The 15895-nt window shown below is 32.9% G+C and overlaps 1 protein-coding gene across 1 annotated transcript in view; it reads right to left on the bottom strand.

Moving 5' to 3' along the window:
* The window catches only part of LOC148621813 (polycystin-1-like protein 2), a 63955-nt gene extending 48803 nt beyond the window's left edge, over nt 1-15152 (bottom strand). The window contains exon 1 of the mRNA XM_088576554.1: nt 15078-15152. Within this exon, the coding sequence (XP_088432680.1) occupies nt 15078-15120 (43 nt within the window). The 5' untranslated portion in view covers nt 15121-15152. The remainder of the gene's footprint in view (nt 1-15077) is intronic.
* Between the last annotated feature and the right edge of the window lie 743 nt (nt 15153-15895).

The raw sequence follows: 15895 nt of genomic DNA, 5'->3' as shown, positions 1-15895 counted from the left end.
ATAGACATACTTACACTTGTGGATGCCATTGATGAATATATATTTTCCTGTGTTTTTTTTATATTGAAGTCTCATTCAAGTTAAAAATTACAGAAATCAGAGTAAAATTACATTTTTTCCTTGACATCAAAAGGTTGGTACTACCGACCACCCACTGACACAGGCTAATCATTAGAACTGCTAAACGAAGCACTGAACAGAATAGATGGAAATTACAAAATCCACCATTATAGTTGGGGGAGATTTTAATTCAGGTCACATTGACTGGCCAATACCAGCAGTAATACCAGGCAAGCCAGACATAAAAAAAATTGAAACACTTATAAACCTAATAAATGATTATTCACTTATACAGATTGTAGATAACCAACACCAGGTAATAGAACACTCGACCTCATACTTATAAATGCACAAAACATTGAAAAAAAATGGAAATAATGCCACCTATTGGGAATGCAGACCATGACATTGTATTCACTGAATGCTCAATATCTCTGAAAAGATTAAAGAAACCTCCAAGAGACATACATCAATTTAATATAGCCAACTGGGATAACATCATAAAAGACATTCAAGAAATAACAGAAAAAATAAAAACAAAATATGAAAACAGAAGTAGTTGTGGTCAATTTTCAAAGAAAATCTCATCAAAAGAATGGAACTAACATACCAAACAAGAGGCTTCCAGGAGCCTGAATCGCTCACCTGGTTGAATTTTGCCTTTTAAGGGCAATACATTAAACAAGAAGTTGTCCAATAATTTTGACTCAAGAAAACTTTGATAGGACTTATCATAAGACAAGGCATTGGCTGAAAACTGTAAAAAAAAAAAACCAAACCTGCCATTTTCCCCTGTCAAGGGCAATAACTCATTTAAGAAGGCGTCTGACAAATTTTATGCCTGAAGACTTTTGTAGTCCTACCCAAGGATGTTAAGTTACTTTCAAGTATGTTTTGTAAGGGTGAGACAACTCTGTCATGACGTCAATTGGTAACCATAGAAAAGGCTACGCCATTACCCTCGCTTCGTTCATAAAATGGTGCCTTTTTAATATTTTACGGTTCTTTATAGCTTTGATTTTGTTTGCATTCTGTAGAAATAAATGTACTCCTTTTAACATTGCCTGTTAGATGAAAGAAAACTCTATTTAAAGGTGAAAATATGTCATTTTGTGAATGTGCATATCATTAGTCGTGGGCAGAGCTTTTTACCTTATATGGAAAGTTTTCTGTCAGCTGTTTGCTCGTTGTTCAAGAAAAGGAAGAAGAAAACAACGCTATACGACGTAATCTTACATCTATTCCAATGTACCAACTATGGGATGATAGCTGCAGGTGATGTTTGTATTCTGTAGTAATCGATTTAGTATTATTTTTGCTCATACGCTTTACTTGGCCTTGGGTCAAAATTGAAATCATGCATATTCTATTGGGCTATAGCTCAGGAAATTTCAAATACTGGTTGAATCATAGAAATATAGTGTCCAATTGTACATGTACCTGTAACTACTGGTACATGTATTGCTAACTGTCTTATATGTTCTCTGTGACCATTCACTGTGTTAAACAAAGCAATATTTTTGCTTTTTTTTATCCATGCAGACTATAGCAACTCCACTTAATGTCACAATGACATGTTTAATTTCAGTAATTGACATTTATAATTGGTCATTTTATCTCCAGTGGTGGGCTGGCAAAATGTACTGATCCCCTTTTTATTGAAATTTTAGCCAATGTTATGTGCTTACAGTATGTATAATTTCTTAATTTACAAAATAAAGAATGAATAAGTGTTTCTCATCACCTGCTGAAAAATGTGGGAAAAAATCTGACTTCTTAGTTTCAATAATCCAATGAAGAAAGAAATGTCAGTTTTATTGTCAAAATTATACTTGGATGTCAGAATGATATTCATTTCATACTGAATGATTGTTCAAATGTGTTCAAAATTAGAGGAAATCTAGCAATTGTTATGTGCTGACAATGTGTATAATTGTTTTTATAAACAGGGTAAAGGTTAAAAAGGCATTTCACATCAGCTTCGAATTCTTAGAAAAGTCATTAAAATCCTAAATTGCATTATTCATTTTATTATCCTACTGCCTGATTTGACATAATTTTGAACTGTTTATCTGAATTATTTGATACTTTGCACATATAAAATGAAATTGATTCCTCAAGCATTCTACATGCAACCTCATGCATGACATTGCATGTAGAATGCATTAGGAATTAATTTATGTGCAGTACATTGTACTAAGTCTGAAATCGCATGTAGAATGCTTGAGGAATGAATTTACGTGCAATACTAAGTATGTAATTGCATGTAGAATGCTTGAGGAATGAATTTATGTGCAGTAGAGAGAAAAATATTGCATACTGAATGCGTGAGAAATTAATTTCTGTGCAGTACAGGGTATGAAATGGCATGTAGAATGCACGAGGAATGAATTTATGTACAGTAGAGAGTAAAAAATTGCATGTTGAATGCATGAAGAATGAATTTATGTGTAGTATTAAGTATGAAATTGCATGTAGAATGCCTGAGGAATGAATTAATGTGCAACAGAGAGTAAAAAATTCCATGTTTGAATGCATGAGTTGAATTTCTGTGCAGTACAAGATATGAAATAGCATGTAGAATGCATGAGGAATGAATTTATGTGCAGTAGAGAGTAAAAAATTGCATGTTGAATGCATGCGAGTTGAATTTCTGTGCAGTAAAGGTTATGAAGTGGCATGTAGAATGCCTAAGGAATGAATTTATGTGCAATAGAGTAAACAATTGCATGTAGAATGCTTGAAGAATGAATTGTGTGCAGTAGAGAGTAAAAAATTGCATGTTGAATGCATGAGAGCTGAATTTCTGTGCAGTACAGGGTATGAAGTGGCTGTAGAATGCATGAGGAATGAATTTATGTGTAGTATTCAGTATGAAATTGCATGTAGAATTCTTCAGGAATGAATTTTTCAACTGTTTTGAAACTGGCAATATATTATCAAGTTTAATACTATTCTGCTGAAGTTAGTAGTTCAGTCATAAAACAGGCAGAGAAATTGTTATTACAGACAAATAAAAAAATTAGATCTGTATGTATTTGTAACATTATCTGCAAAACCTCACAAATCTGAACATTATATGTAACAATGTGATCCCCATTTTATAAATGCATAATATTGAAAGTGATTCATTTTATTTCTTTTACATTTTAGGTTGCACCAAAGGTTTTGTTGGTTCCAGCTCATACCACCAATCATTTATCATGAATGAATCAACAAAATAATGGCTAGTTTATACTCTGGAGAGCTGTTTTGACCCATATAATAACATGATATCAAGAGTATTAAATGTGTGAATATACATGTACATGAATAACAAATGAAAGTCTGTTGATGAACACCAAGAAAGAAATCTCTGTGCTTATAATCAGATAAAATGTGAGGAGAAATTGAGTGAAAGATTGTAAAGAGGGTATTGGTACTTACAATGTATACATAGGCAATAACACATCATGTATAAAACATCTATGTACATGTAGATACATGCATTGACAAAAATAAACAGAATGTGTGCTTTCAAAATGTGGTGAAAATAAAGATTATTTGCTTGAATTCTTAAAGTCTATTGAGTGTCCTCAAAGGGACATGGATTTGAAAGTAAAATTATTTGATTATTACAGGTCAATCAAGTACTGTAACATATGTAAATGAATGGTTTTCAAACATAGTATCATTCGAGTAACTAAAACCTGTTGCTTCCAAAGCGGTGTTTATCGCAAAGAAATTCACGAAAATTGACTCTGGGAGTAAAATAATGAATCCTAAGGAAAAATAATTACTATTTTTCAAGTGAGCTTTACACCATTCCCTTGTTTCAAGGTTTTCTCCTTAGCAAACAATTTGAATATTGAAATATTTCTTGTAGATTGTGAGAATTTATAATTCAAAGGAAAAAAAATCTTTTTTTTTTTGTTATCTGAACTTTTTACAAATTTTGTTTTTTATTGTGAATGTGCAAAACACAAATTTACTTTCATTTGTTTCTTCTTTACAAAAACAATTTGTATCTCTTCCAAGTTTGTATTAATTTAGACATAAACAACACCTTATCAAAGCACCTTGCCAAGAAAATGTAGCCCATAATACGGTTGATGTACATGTTATTGGCTAAAGTGGTTGAGAGCACAAAAAATTTGTCACATGTGCGATTATTTGTTATATTTTACGACATGCATAGCAATGAAATGATATGGCTATGTTTAAAAACTAGCCAGGCAAATGAGCCTAACTCTTTTTAACTATAATTTGCATAGTTGTAGATGAATAATAGGTGCATGTTATTGTTTTTTCTAAGTCGTTTTGGTGCTGATTGTATGTCCAGATTCCATACATGTTGTTGCAGGATAAATATAGTATATGTTTCTGTTCTGATGAAATGACTAATGACTTCTAATTTCAGATTTTTTATGAAGTTGTTTACATTTTTAACAAGAGCAGAGCGAATATTTCAGGGTTTGGGTAAAATGGCATTCTTGCCGAGTGGAGCGTGTCAAAAAAATTTGGAGGGGGGGGGGGACATCAAGTTATTTTTCCAATAAAATAAAAAAAAAAAAAAAACAGAAACGGGGCGCAAACGTTCCCTCCGTATTTACTACAGCGTGATTCAAAAGACAGAACCACCAATCTTGGGTCTCACAAGGCAAACCCCGACAAGTTATCAAAATTAAAATGCTTGATGTAAAATCAGCTTTACTTTCCAATTTTTATCATGTTCTTATCTTCAATTGTTCTTTTTATCATCATTAAAGATAATGTTGGGTGATACTTAGATACATTACTCATGAGTCGCTTTATAGTTCCGCTAGCTTGCAGCAATTATCATTCTCCTATCAATAATCCTTTACCTAAACATTGGACATTTATCTGATTATAAGGTACATGTACTTGCATCGAAACACAAGCTTCAATAGTCATAAACATTCTAGGGGGGACGTGACAAAAAACAAATCGGCAGAAAGATATTTAACCAGATATACACACGCTGGGTATTAATTGGTTTTACCCCTAGTTGTAGGAGATAAGCCTTAGCTATAAAACACTTGTAACTTAATTTTATGGTGATGATTACTAATTTTAAAAGAAGCAGAGTATGAGTGTGGGCTAAAGTCCCCCTAGCTCCCCTGGTAAATCCGCCACTGCTAAACACTTAAATAGTACTATAATGGAGAAAAACATGTTAGGGTATGTATCAAAAATGCTAAAATTACATAAAAAACGGGCCAGAAATGCATTCTAAGGCTTTTATGGGTTCAATAAATAAAAAATCCGATTTTGTTTTCCAAAAAATTAAAAAATAAATAACTATATCCTGTCCTCGAGTGCCTGTGGAATGGTGCGTTGAACAGTCCCTGCGAAAAAGTAGACTCGACTTTGTAATATTGAAGATTGTTTTATTTCATAATTAGTTCATGAAAATTATATTGTTTTAATTTAATATTTTAATAAAATGAGAACAAAGTGTTTTAAAATTAAAATTTATTAATTAACCAGTAGTGCCACGTCCATATTTTCTTGGCAGTTAACGTCATGTCGTCATCAGTACAATGCGGAATGTCCATTCCATTCTCTTCCGTAGTCCGATTTTGATATTACATTACTACTGTCATTCTCTTGAACGTTTTGATTTACGTCATCCATTACGATATGAAATAATTAAATGATACCATTCTATTTTGATCCAAAAGTCCAGGAGGAAGAGCTTAATACACTCACTAGATTTATGGTGGGGTCGATAGCGGAAATTTAAATGTTTTTAAAAATTGCTGTGACTAATTTACCTAAACTTTATAACATGTAGAAAAAAGCAAATTAAGTGCAAAATCTAGATGAAATTTGTGAAAACACTGCTTTGGACCAAAATTTAAATATGTTTACGATCTCAGGTAAATTAGTCACAGCACTTTTTGGATAGTATAAAGTAACTTAAATATGTCATTAATAATTAATGTTAATAATTTTCAGAATGGGCTGTGGTCGGCTTCCTCCTGGACTTTTGATGTTTTTGATATTTTATGAAGAAGGCATGTTTTGGTCACGTGATTCGTTTCTATTTTAGGAATGTTAAAATTTTTCATTAAGAATCGATGGACTGATACCGTAGAATATGTACATATGTAGTTTTTGTATGGAAAGTGTTAAATAAAGGATTTATAGGGAGGTTGAAACGTATTTAAAATTGTACAGGATTTTTGTCAAATTTTCTGGAAAACACCTTAACACTGTTGCGTAAAAATAAGGATCACTTCACCTATTGAAAGAATTTGGCTAAACCTAACGGTTTTGGAGATATATGTATGCGAAAAACTACTGTCTGACCCCTACGTTCTATTTTTAGTAACAGTGGCCATGTTTTCGACAGATCAAAAAACCCCACTTCAATTCTATGCAGGATACCCCAAGGAACACTTATACTGAGTTTTGTTTTAATTGGTCAAGTAGTGTCAGAGGAGAAGATTTTGAAAGAAATAACATTAAAAATAGCAAAAACACGTTGAAAAAGGGTAATAACTCCAACATGGCTGAACAGATGAAAATGAAAATTTGACTGCAGATTGATCTCATCATGCCAAAAGAGCCAAAAACAAATACCCAAAACCTGTTTTCTTATATAAAAAGTATGAGAAATGATAACTTAGGGGTTGCAGCACTGAAAAAAGATGGCATGCTCACACTAAACACCAAACAAAAAGCAAACATTTTTAACGAGCAGTTTCAGAAATTATTCACAGCTGAATCAACTGCTGACCCAATACCGGTTAAAAAAAAACGTCAAATCATTCAGAAATGAAAACTATAAAATATCAGAACAACGTGTAAAGAAACTACTACACAACATCAATCCAAACAAGGTCACTGGACCAGATCAGATACATATGTATGTGGCAGAATACTTAAGTAGTACTCCAGCTAAGAATCATGCAAAATGTCATTCATGGGTAAAAAGCCTACATATTTTTATTTTTGTTATTTTGTTTCAATATCCATAGTAAACAGAAATTTACATTCAGTTCTTCACATAACCCGTGTTCTTAGGGGACAAAAATTATATAGAATGCACTGTAGATTTCAAAATTAAGGGAGGTAACTCTGTAAATGACACTCAAATACTTCAATGTTGATTATCTCCTAAGATCAGGCAGATTTGAATGAATAAATATACATTTTATAGTGTAGACCCATAAAACAACTTAATTACAAAAATAATATGTAACCTTTTTTTGGGGTGTATCACATTTTTCAGATTTTGTATGATTCTTCCAAAGTTAATATATTTGTAAACCAATTACTCTTATTTTCAAAAAATCAACATACACTCACACCATACCTACAGTCTGGAAACATGCAAATGTATGTGTGTCCAGCATTCAAAAGAGGAGACAAACATGATGTTATTAACTACTGCCCAATATCCCTTACATGTATATTCTGTAAGGTAATGGAACATAATCAAAGCTAGCCTGGTAATGGAACATATTGAAACGAACAATATACTATATGATTAAAAATATAGTTTTTCATCCAAACACTCTTGTGAAATTCAATTAATATCATTCCTACAAGATCTTGCAAGAGATAATGACCAAAACATACAGACTGATGTCATTGTGATGGATTTTGTTAAAGCATTCGACAAAGTCCCCCACAAAAGACTATATAAACTTTAACATAATGGTATAAAAGACAATACATTAAAATGGGTCAGTGATTTCCTACATGATTGCACACAAACAGTTATTTTTGATCAGAAAATCAGAAAAATTGCAGTAACATTAGGAGTACCACAGAGCACTGTGCTTGGCCCTACATTATCTCTCATATATATTAATGACTTCCAAGAATACTTACAACACAGTACATTAAGACTCTTTGCAGATGATAGCATCATCTACAAAAAAAATCAGGAATGCAGAAGATGCATGTAAGCTCCAACAAGATCTAAACGCTGCAGCAAAATGGGAAAGATTGGTTAATGTCGTTCCACCCTGAAAAATGCTAAATTATCAGAATCTCGTCAAAAAAGAGACCAGTTGACCATGACTATATCCTTCATGGGCATACACTGAAAACTGAAACATCTACTAAATACTTAGGAATAACTGTACAATCAGACCTAAAATGGAATAAACATATAAACAATATCACATCAAATGCAAGCAGACAATTGAACTTCTTGAATTGAAATTGAAATTGACGCAACCTCAAAGTAACATTAAAAACATCAAAAAAGAAGAGCATACATGTCACTAGTACGATCCAAGCTTGAATACAGTGCCTGCAGTTGGGACCCATACAATAAAAAACAAATCAAACAATAAGTCCAACACAGTCCAGCTCGTTTCACTTGTAACAGATATCATAACACCAGTTTCGTTTTGGACATGCTGGAACATCTGCAATGGCCAACATTACAGCTTAGGAGTATTCAGACAAGACTAGTAGTATTTTATAAGATCATTCCCCTTCAACTGGCAATATATTCAACAAATCTACTTGTACCATCTGACAATAGAACCATGCAGAAATAAATATCCCTACTATTAAAAACAAATTCAGACAAGGAAAGACCCTTATTAATTTTCATATTATCCATCAACCATCATACAGTGGAACATGCTACCAACACCTGCAGTTCTTTGTACTACAGTAGACATTTGAAAGAGCAGATTATTACATCTGCTTTTTCACAAATTTTTCTAAACAGCAAGAAATGTACATAGTTTAAAAAAATAAGAAAACAAAAAAACAAAATCACTTTTGATACAAATTTTTTCACTGATAGCATTTTTTGTATATCTGTTACACCCTTCATTTCATGCATTATAAAGCTAGGATATCGTTGCTTCTAGCAGATAATTTAGAAGTCTTTTTTGATATAAACTACTAAAATTTCCAAGAAATCTTTCGTAACACAGTGTTAGCGAATCAATTGCACAATATGAGGGACTCCGACCATCAGCTGACTGTTCCTATACTTTGTTTAATTGTCATTTTTGTGCTAACGTACATAATCAATACTGTTAGGCCTCATATGTGGTATTTGTAATACATGACAGACTGAGGGGTTTCATATTGCCCTTGGCTATCATTTAGTGTCTCTCACAGACGGTGTAAAGCATCAAATCGTTTACACACTCCCTGGGCATAGTCATGCCCGTGAATGTGGGTTATGGTGTATTCAGGGAAATTAGTTCAAGCATTTAATTCATTAAATGCATCATTATATGATTTAATGTCAATCAGACGTGACCTATTGATCCAATTTGTGACTTGCACTCTGTACAGCCTACAGCATTTGACCCAGGAAAATACATTTTGGGATAAAATCAACACTTTCCAGTGCATGTAAGACAGATAGGTAAGTCAACTTATTGGTGGATACCAGTCAATTGTTGAGAAATCTCCAAGGCCGAAAAAAATAATGTTATGTTTCTGATCACCATTCTAAGATTTATTTTTATTCTTATTTAAATTTTGAAATGAAATAAGTCTTAGTGACACCAAACTCAGATTACAATGAAAATTAAATCTGCAGACTAAACATGGTAAAGATTTAATCGATGGCCTTAGTCCATGGCCTAATCCCTTTTGGGATTCAATGCTGGAGATATTTTTTGTTTTGATGCTAGTGGTCTCATGCGCTGAATCCCAAAAGGGATTATCAACAGCCATGAGCACAATCACGACATGCGTGTTTTCAATTGATTTAAATATAAACAATCAGTACTTCTCTCTGTTTTTCCACCTAGGATAGAAGAATAAACATCTTTGGCTTTATTTTCGTCTTCTTTTTTTCTCAAAGACAGTCTGCAGACTTTTTGTTTTATTTTAAAAATCACAAATAAAAACTTTTGGGTAGGGGGTCTGAAGGAGGGTCAGTAGGGTGACTGGAAACCTAACAATTTTTTAGGCCTAAATGGATGGTCTATATTCCTCCAGTAGTGCTAGAGGTTGTCTGGCAAGCTATTCTCTGACTTAGTTGGGGTATGGAGGAATGAAATTCCAACCTCTTACAAATATGAGGTTTGGGTTTTGGGTTTTCAAAAGCAGTTCTGAAATTGATTTTGTTTTCAAATTGTTAAATATTTTTTCAATGGAAAAATGCTCATAAAGCAGTCCAAGAGATAGGTAGATTCTTCAAATTGCATTTTATTAAGAACACAAGTTGAATATGGTCCACATTTCATCACATTTTGATGGAGGAAAAACTTGGGGTCCCAGATTAAATAGGACCTTCCTTTACATATTTTTTTAAAGTTTATGTTCCATACACATACGTGTATATCATGTACATGTATATGAACTTTTCGATGTTTTGTTGCAAAACACATGGCATTTAGGAATCTGTTAAGTAAGGGTAGTCCTATTAGCTGCCCATTACTTATAATGAAGTTTTGGGGACTCTCTACATTTTGTATTATACATGTAGAGTTTATGTACATATAAAAGTACAGTGTACAGGAAGTACATTTCTGAGGAGCTCCAACGGTTTTAGTTTTGCTATATATGTATATGTCAGACTGCATTTACTGACAACTCTTTATAGGATTTTTAATTAAACCATTTTTTGTTTAAGACTTCATGCCAATAAAGTAAAGTTTGTACATGTACATAAAAAATATAATTTTAGTCACCTTTATACTTACCTGGTATTTTTGAACACTGTACATGTAAATATTACTCTTTTTAAAGATGTTTACCATATAAAAATCTTTTATAATATTTAAAGTTTACTTACCATTTTTTGTTTAATTTCCAATCTATTGAAATCACATTATGACTTTATGTGCATGTTATTGTGTTTAATTTTTTTAATCATGATTGATTGATTGATTGTTGGGGTTTAATGTCCGAGCAGCAATATTTCAGCTACATGTATATTCAGACGATGAACATGAAATGGATGATAAAATGAACATGAAATGATGATGAAATGAAAAAAAAAGGGATGGGACACAAGGATAATAGGGTTGACGAATTTTGAATGCCACTAGAAAAACGGGGATGGGTAGGGTAGGGTCGGGCAATTTAGCCTTCTGCGGCGGAGCGCTAAGGAATAAATGCCTGGATGCTGTAAGTTTGCAGATGTTTGTTTTCTTGGTGTTGTATTTGCCCTTAGACTTTCAATTTTGTCTTGCGCAAGAATTTCATGGTTGCTGCAATTTGTAGTTAATGTGAAAAATCTAATGAAAGTTTTCCCCATAAACAGCAATGCTGAAAAATACTTTGTTGGTAAACATGAAGATGTCAATAGGTCTGATATTGACTCGTACAAAATGGCACCCCTACCTGACGATGCATACCAAATATCAAGAGGCTACAATAAGAATTTATTAAGAAAACCTGCAAGCCCCTGGTGCATGAGGGGGGGGGGACAAAACAGCAACATTTATGCATGGTTTTAGTAGATTAAGGCATAAAATCTTGGTAAACCAATAAATCATAAAATGAAAGCATATTTCAATGATAAAATTATGCTTCATACATGTAGTTTTGGGCTGCTCTTGAGAATTTTTAAACCTCTGAATGATCTGGTACTTATTATTCACTGAGCAGGTGTTCTTTTTTAATGCCGATTCGGCGACCAGGGCCATATCACAGCAAGAACATTTAACAAAATGAGAATATTAAAAGCATGATCAAAGTCTCTTCATAAAATAATAAAATTAAAACAAAATGCTATTTACATGTACATATAAAAAGGTAGAGCAGGCATTGGAACCCAGCGTTAGGGATTTGAGAGTAAGGTGAGAGGCAATGAGAAAAGGGCCAGGAATCAGGAACTACTTACCTCCTGGCAGTGAAGACATGAACAGAAAATTTGATAAAAGGCAGTTGGAACCCAGGGGAGAGGAGAGAATGAACAAGTTCAGGGGGAAGGTTGGAACTTTGTATGCGACACCTTCAAACATGGTATGCCATCCCCAGGAATTCATATATACATTTTGTGGAACATACATGTACAATGTCACCTAAAAGGTCAAACAGGCCACACAGTTTAGGTTTTGTTTGAGAATGAACTATTACAATGAGGTAGACAGTCCCTCTTATCCTAAAGGAGCACATTCATTGCAACTAGAGATAGAATTAGGAAGGATATAGTTCTTTTAATATTTAAGTTGTGCCATCCATTCATTTCCTCTATATCTTTTCTCAGTTTTGGAGGTTTTTCGTTATTTGTGACTGCTGATTCATGTTAAGCATCAACACAGTATTTATATTTCTTCTATTGGCAGTTGTGTTTGAAATGCATTCACCTGTATCATGTTCACAAGTCTCTGTTTATGGAAAAGACAACATACATGTACTTCAAGTTACTGTCAAAGTTTTTAACAACATATATCGGTTCGACGTAGTCGGGGTCGAATGATTCTGCACATTTTAATTTTATTTGAAAGAGATTAATAATGTGGGATTGAGAGAAGCGTGCAGTCGATCTTGATCGGAAGTCAAATCAGCACCGGAGACAGACTTGTCACACATTTGGGATCATGAACGATATTAAAATAAAATTACTCTGATTTAGGACCAATAAAATTTTGTCAGTCACACGGATTTGTGAGGGTCGCTTGGGTTATAGCAAACAATAAATATTTCATATTAGGTCTAATAAAACAAAAAAATGTGTCTTGATCTTGTAAATATTTTGTCAAATCATGTTTTGTAAATTGATACCCACGCATGCACAGCACATAATCATCAAGATTGATGATGTGCAGAAAATCCAAGAAGATTTCCAATCTCTTCCATTTTAAAAATTCCACTTAATTGCGTAGGTCTAAACAGACATTTCTCTTTATTGCTCAATTTTTTCAAAAAAATGTTACAAAAATAGACACTATCTGGCCTTAACGATGTAAATTCGCCAACTTTATTTTTAACAATTACTCAATTAAAAGGTGTAGCTAATTCAACTGTTTGATATTGTGTTTTTATAGTAAAATTAGTCAAAAATCCCTACAACTTTATTTCTTTGTAATAACATAATGTCAGTTTAATCAATTTAATGAATGGTAATAGCAATGCCAATATTCCTGCATATTTTTTTTTCTGACAAATTTGGTATGCGATTATGAGGAATCCACTGTATATTGCCACTGGAGACTTATTCGGGTGTTGTATAGAACTTGTGAAATATTTAAAGATGTATACGTTTCTAATTTATGAAACTATGGCGAGCATAACGAGTCAAATTTATTTTTAAAGGTTTTGCACGGGTCAGAAAATTTATTTTCAACAGTGTAAATATTAGATTTTGAAAAGCACTCGCCAAGCCAGGCAAGTGATGTTCAAGATATACTCGCCTGGAACATAATTCACTTGCCCGAAATATTTAACATGTTTTTTTTTTACTTCATTATAACTAGTGCAGTATTTAATTAATTAAAATAAACACATTTTCAGTACATTGTTTAATTCATTCTGAAAATTTACATTGCCCTAAGCATTCCAAAAAGATCATCTTCAGATATTTCATTATCATAGTCATCATCTGATTCATAATCTGAATCAAAGTCATTAAATTTTACAAATTGTAACATCTTACATAAATGAACTTCAATTCAATTCAATTGTTTTCCTTTGCAAGAAAAAATTTGATTGGTTGATGATTTTACTACGAACCAATCAGATTCAATGCAATAAATGAATTTGAAAAAGACGTTCTCGAAACGGAAATTTAATAATCTGCATTGACAATACGTTCTACACATAGAGAAATTTCCTTTGCATTGACACCAGAAGATTTACTTGAATAATAAAGGGACCATTTCATAACAAATTACTCGCCAACAAGGGCGAGTTGAATGCATTTGTTACTAGCCCGAAAATTAATTTACTCGCATTGGCGAGCGGGTGAGTGTCCAATTTTTTCACTGTTTCAATTTACTAGTCAAGATCAGAATATTTATTTTCAATTCATTACAGCAGAGTATTTATTTTCAGCAATTTGCAAAGTCAGACTATTTATTTTCTGATATGATGTGGCCAGATGATTTATTTCCTACATAATCAGAGACAGATTATTTATTTTCAAAATCTGCCAGGCCCACCTTAAAAATCTAAGGGTCGCCTTCTTATAGGAGAGTTCGCCAATCTCATTAGTGATGTAATATTCACTAATTTGCATATCATTAAGTGTCAAATTGGTTGGCAAATAAACAACTAAAAATTTCATGTTTAAAATTCCAATTTTCAAAACTTTTATAACTTTTTTATTTTATATCCTATTTTGGTTCTGTAAAATGTTTCACTTAAATAAAATTAATTCATATTATGTATGTGAATTTATAACTCTTTTATTTCAAAAATAAATTTGAAGTGATATTTATATGTAAACATCTATTTTTGTATAAAATTATAATTAAAATCTTATATACGTAGTCTAATTACTGAATATTTTTTAAAAAAATTCCATGGATAAAAAGAATTTTATTTGCAATGTTGGGAACCAAAAGAATTTTTCAATTATCTTTAAAAATGAAAAAGTGATGATGATTTTAAGATGATGCCCCATGCCGCTCAATGAATGTTTTGCCAAACAAAACCAAATCACAGGTAAGTGATGACATCAATCATCATGAAGAACTCTCATATAATAAAAATTCTTTTAAATTTATGCAGTAGCCATGCATGCAAATGGCACGCAAGAGTCAGTATAATGATGGAGTGCAGAAGCATTACAATAAAAGGTTATTCTGAATCTGAGCAAAATGTGTGCATTTGTGTATAACAAAATTTTTAGATTATTTTTAACTGGTGAAAAGCAATGGACGGTTCAAATTCCCCCTTTGATACATTTCGAAGGCGTACACGGTCCTTTTTCACCACTACGCCTGTTCACTGAAAAGATAAAGAAAGCCCTGATACTGCAAGTTATTTACTTTAGTTATTAGTATTCCATATTTTTCAAATTAGGGCAAACTACAAAATGTAGCCAGGACCCCTCCCCCTTTTCAATATTAGCAGATCTGCCTATGGACTAAGTGTAATAACTAATGTTCTTTTTAAAATTAACTTACCAAGGACAATGACAGAAAAAAGATAATACGTGTTTTCAAACATCGCTAGCTGAACCTTAATAAAAGCGCGGGATAATTTGGTACAAAAGTTACCTCCCGTAAGTAAATGAGCAAGTCGTCCCCTAAGTCACCCAACCTATTCATGAGGACCGGGCATCCATTTTTGTGTTTTTAAATAAATGCTAAAATTATGTTAAGTTGAGTAATGGAAATCAAGGAAACTGAGATTCGAACGGTATCAAAAGTCGAAAAGAATATTTATAACTTTATACGTATAATCCAAGGATATAGCGACATAACAGGCAAAATACACAATAACCAAAAATAATACGTATAAAGAAACAACTCTAACTCCACTAAACTGGAAACATAGAACAGCTGCACCGCTAGGATAAGCGTTTACTGCTTTCTAGAAACACCCCGAGTTACGTCAGATGAAAGAGGAAAGGAAAACTATGAGAACAGGGTTTGTTTGTTGGGGTTTAACTTCCGAGCAGCAATATTTCAGCTGTATTCAGACGATGAACATGACATGGATGATAAAGTGAACATGAAATGATGATGAAATGAAAAAAAAAGGATGGGACACAAGGATAATAGGGTCAAAAAATTTTGATTGCCACTAGAAAAAGGGGGATGGGTAAGGTCGGGCAATTTAGCCATCTGTGGCGGGGTGCAAAGGTTTCTACTGCTATCGAATACCACAGCAGGGTTCTTTAACGTGCGAGGAACGTGACATCTTTTCCAATATGGTGCACCACTATGGTTTGCGGTCAGGTTCTCCGTATTATAGCCTGACAACCCCAGCATGTAACATG

This window comes from Perna viridis, chromosome 3 (assembly GCF_037379345.1).
Source record: "Perna viridis isolate PV_CMFRI_1.1 ecotype Kerala chromosome 3, ASM3737934v1, whole genome shotgun sequence".
NCBI lineage: Eukaryota > Metazoa > Mollusca > Bivalvia > Mytilida > Mytilidae > Perna > Perna viridis.
The sequence above is the reverse complement of the archived record's forward strand: the minus strand, read 5'-3'. Positions and strand labels throughout refer to the sequence as shown.